The 4,871-nt window shown below is 32.3% G+C and overlaps 1 protein-coding gene across 1 annotated transcript; it reads left to right on the top strand.

The window, feature by feature from the left end:
• The first annotated feature begins 674 nt into the window (after positions 1–674).
• On the top strand, positions 675–2,264 carry LOC147512780 (U3 small nucleolar ribonucleoprotein IMP3-like). The gene is made up of 4 exons (XM_086595779.1): positions 675–917; positions 1,006–1,113; positions 1,369–1,443; positions 1,827–2,264. Exons 1-4 carry the CDS (start codon positions 784–786, stop codon positions 2,056–2,058), a joined length of 549 nt encoding a protein of 182 aa, XP_086451905.1. The 5' UTR covers positions 675–783; the 3' UTR covers positions 2,059–2,264.
• Positions 2,265–4,871: the final 2,607 nt, after the last annotated feature.

The raw sequence follows: 4,871 nt of genomic DNA, 5'->3' as shown, positions 1-4,871 counted from the left end.
TCAAAACAACTCTCCTTCTAGGGACAACATGTTAACCCCTTTGTCTAAACTTTAAAACATACCCGAGTTTTACAGAGTATTTGAGACTGATTGACATCAAATCGGAAGTTCTGTGTGTTACTTGGAAGTATTTATTCCTGCAAAAGACGAAAAATGAGTGAAAGAATCCAAGAGGTTTTTTTTATTTTATTTTTTTTGGTAAAGAAAGAACCCAAGACGTCGGTGCTCACTAAACTTTATTTGTTCACTTAACTGTTTTTTCTCAACCTGGCCCACTTAAAAACATCAAAAATTACCTCAACAAAAACGTTTCATTTTTTATTCATCTACCCCGAGGATATCCCTATAGGTACGACATCCAATACCGTTGGATCTCGCCGAAAAATCAAAATAAAAACAAATTCACATTCTCTTTTTTTTTTTTTGTGTTTTGATTTTCGGACCGTTGGATCTGAGCCCAAATCTTTTTTATTGCCACTTATATATAACCTAACTATATCGTGCGTAGCACGTGCACTCACCTAGTATTTTTTAATGTTTTAAGTGCAAAGTTTTCTAAAACAGATTTCTTAAAAGCTAAGGGTAGCTACATTTTATTCAAGAAAATGGGCCTAACCCGGTCCAGACCATGGACTTTCAAAACTAGCCTAGGGTTTCGCCGTTATTCTTTTTTTCTTTTAAGCAGGGTTTACTAGGGTTTTGCAGTTGTCAAAAAAAAAAAAGGGGACTAAAAATAATACATCTGCAACAGAGTTATTGAATTGAGAGAAGAAGGAAGTAGTAATGAGAGAGTTAAAGGGGCACGAGAAGAAGTTACTAAAGAAAGTTGATTTCTTGCAATGGAAAAGAGAAGGTGGGCACAGAGAAGCTAATATTATGCGTCGTTACCATATCACTTCTAGAGATGATTACAAGAAGTAATATGTTTTTTTAACTCACCCTTCAACTCAAGAAATATTTACTTGTCCAAATGATTACTAATTTTTTTTTCTGCTTGGTTTGTAGGTATTCAAGTATATGTAGAATGGTGCAGAAGCAAGTTCACTTGTTAAAGCAAATGAATCCAAATGACCCTTTTCGTATCAAGTTGACGGGCTTGCTTCTAGAGAAACTGTATGTATAATTAGACTCACAAGTTTGTATAATATGTTTCTAATTAGCTTTTAAATTATGGGCTTGAAACATCAAACACGCCACAAGTCGTTTTTTCAAACTATGAAATATCAGGTGAAGGTGTATGATAGGAATGTTGGACTTAATAACTTAATGTACTTAGTTCTGTTATCATCGTAGTTTCAGCTGCATAATTAAGTTTAAAAGTATGTTTGGTCCTTTGTATATTGGTATATCTTTCTATGCCAATGACAGGTGGGACATGGGTGTAATCCAACAAAGGAAGAGCTTGGCTTTTTGTGAGAAATTGTCAGTGTCTTGTTTTCTAAGGTACGTTTCGTTGTATATGTTATTGCATAGTATCTCCTTCAGTCGGTTTTGCAATGGGTTGGATTTGTTTGATATATTGCTTTATTGGAATCGGTTGGATTTGTTTTACTTTGCTTTCCCATCTTGTACCTGAATACTTTTCGCTATTAATCGATGTCAAAAAATTTCGAAGACAAAAAATAAAGGTTTCTGAATAGATGAATACCTGGCTGATCTTTACGTTATGCTACGTTAATGGTATTAAGAGTGTTATCATCTTTCTCTCCTATGCTTGTGTTTAACCCCCCCTGTTCTTGGAGTGCTAACACGTGCGACTTGAAGTTTGATGTTATAGTTGAAGAATATGATTTCTTGTAACATGGCACACGGTATTGTATATGCAGGCGAAGACTATCAACTGTTATGGTGAGGAAAAAATATGTAGAGCAATTGAAAGCAGCTGTGACCTACATTGAGCAGGGACACATTATGGTGGGTACAAACACAATTACTGATCCTGCATATCTAGTGACAAGAAACGCTGAAGACTCCATTAAGTGGGAACCTTCATCCAAGATAAATAAGGCGGTTCAGGTATACCATGGGAAGTATGATGATTATGATGCAATGAACTGATATCATGGCTTATGAGATCCTCCTGTTACTCTTTAATTTAAGTTGTTGTATTTTTCACTCACTTGAATCCTACAAAGAAATGTGTTTTTTAGGATGAGTACCATTGCTTCTGAAACGTTTTTCCTAAATTTTACAGAGAAATGTGTCCTTCAGGATGAGTACCATTGCTTTTGTAACAATTTTTCCAGAGATTTTCATTAATACAATTTTTTCAGAGATTTTCATTAATTTTCTGTGGACTTGAGTAGTGTAATACACAGTTGATGACTTTGACAGACTTTGACTGTCCTGTCGTGTATCTTAAATGGAAAAACACACCTGGTTGTATGCCCAAACAAAGTAGAAAATGGCAATAAACATGACAGTTTTCAGTTGTCAATGGATCCCCGTTTTCAATGGATTACCTATCTGACCAAAAACCAGATGCATGATATACTTCAATAGTTGCCCCCAAATGTATCATCTGAAAAAGGAAGAACTCAGCATGGGTTTTAAATTTTTAAAAAAAATGATTTCCATATATATGCATATTCCCGCCCTCTGTGTTTCTAAAAAATAACTATTTGTATTTCAATAAACTGCATTCATTATATTTGAACAACATGTAGTAATTGAATGTTGATTGAGTTAAAGAAGGTATTATGCCCTTATTAAAGGGAGATTGATTTATTGTAAATCAAACATTGAATGTGCGAGTAAAATCTGAGTTCAAACCATCTTATACGAACTTGTTTTTTTTGTACCATTTCTTGGTACCCATCTTGTTTTACAAGAAATGGTGCTTTTTATTTTCTATCGTGAACAAAAAATTTCAAACTGCTTCAAGGGGCAACTGCTTTATAAAATTTACCACTGTACCAGTCACTAATAAATAGTCAAAATTCTATTTATTTGACAATTATACCAAGAGATGTTTAAACGGATGGATCATGGGTGAATTTGGAACGATATACAGCCAAACAAATGAGCATCCAATTTTTATAAACTGATGAAACAATGATTAAAGTTTGTTTACACGATTAAGATAGCAATAGGTTCCCAAGAACGATACAAGACAAACTCAACATGAAAATAGTTGGGCTTCTTGGAAAAGTAAAAAAAAAAAAAAAAGGGTTCAACATATATTCTATTAGTTGTAAAATCCTAATGCGAACTTTTGGGTTAATAAGTACTAAGAATAATGTGTAATTTTACACCCAACAGATAAGAAATTTGCCTTTCGGTAAAACAAATCATCAAGAAGTTGTTAACTGGTTTTATAGAACTAAAAGGACTAAAAGCAACCCCTCAAGACTACAGTTGTGCGGACAATCAAAACTCCAACGGAAGTACGCAAAATCCTCCACTCTTTTTCCTCTTCTAACCATCAGGTCATAAACTGGACCTTAAAATAGGATAAAAAGAAAATCATTAAAAATCCCATAGATGATAGAAATTTATTCAATTTGTGAACTAATCAGAAACACAATTAATTAAGGATATTTTTAAATATTTCTTGTCTTAAAGTCATCAATAATCGCATCATAGCAATTAGAATTTGAGATTGTTTAGTAATAAATGAGTGACAATTTTAAGATGGAAAATGGAAAGTGCTCATAAATTAACGGTTTAGATATTCATCATGTTTTGTAGATAAACCACTTGGATTACTTCAAAGAAAATTCCTATAAATAAAATTAAAGAAATGTCAGTTTTCCATTTTGGAGAACCAGATGAAGAATATCCCCGTCCTACTTCAATACCGTTTCCTCTTTCACTGATAAAAAAGGTAAAAACCAGATGCATCATTACTCAAGGAAGCTTCCCCAAAAAAAAATTATCATCTTCTCCAGTGAAAAGACCATGGGCTTTTAAAAGCCCTCAAAAAACTAGCCTAGGGTTTTTCTTTAAGTATTAAACAGTTATCAAAAAAAAAAAATAATACATCTGCAATAGAGTTATTGAATTGAGAGAAGAAGGAAGTAGTAATAGTAATAATGAGAGAGTTAAAGGGGCACGAGAAGAAGTTAATAAAGAAAGTTGATTTCTTGCAATGGAAAGAGAAGGTGGGCACAGAGAAGCTAATATTATCGTCGTTACCATATCACTGCTAGAGATGGTTACAAGAAGTAAGTTTTTTTTTTTTTTTTAACTCAAAAAATCAAAAAATTTCAAACTTGTCAAATGTAATTAATAATTTATAAAATTTGGCTAATTGTAGACTGTTCATTTTCACCAATTTTGATACTATATTTGGCAAGTTTAGAATTTTTTATTTTTTGATTATTTGTAACAACAATATTTAGAATAATTAGGAAATCACATATACAAAAATTAGCTTAATCAATATTTATAAATGCCCTAATGATTTGGAGTTTGTTTGCGTGTTAAGATAAAATATGTCCCTAGAACCCCTCATACAAACTCAACATGAAATTAGTTGGTTCGGATTGAAAAAAAAAAAATGGATCAACATATAATTAGAGTTGTAAAATCCTAATGGTACTTATTGGCACCTACGTAGAGCCTAGATGAAGGTGTAATTTTACACCCCCCATTAGAAATGCCCTTACAAACAAATGTGGAGAATAACTATTATATACTACAAGGTAAAAAACAACCTTTATGCATTGCTTGCGTAATATCTTTTGAAATCATAAACAACAAGAAGAACAAAATAGTGCAACTTTTAACTGCGATAATATCTGAGATAAACCAGGTCTTAAAATATGTTAAAAGTAAAAGAAGGAAAAATCAAAGAGATTGGAAATTTGATTATTAGTGAACTAGTCATTATTAATTAAGGATATTTTTTAAATATTTCTTGGTAAAAT

The sequence above is a fragment of the Coptis chinensis genome, chromosome 3 (assembly GCF_015680905.1).
Source record: "Coptis chinensis isolate HL-2020 chromosome 3, ASM1568090v1, whole genome shotgun sequence".
Lineage (NCBI taxonomy): Eukaryota > Viridiplantae > Streptophyta > Magnoliopsida > Ranunculales > Ranunculaceae > Coptis > Coptis chinensis.
Note: the sequence above shows the minus strand (reverse complement) of the source record. Positions and strands in the feature narration are given on the sequence as shown.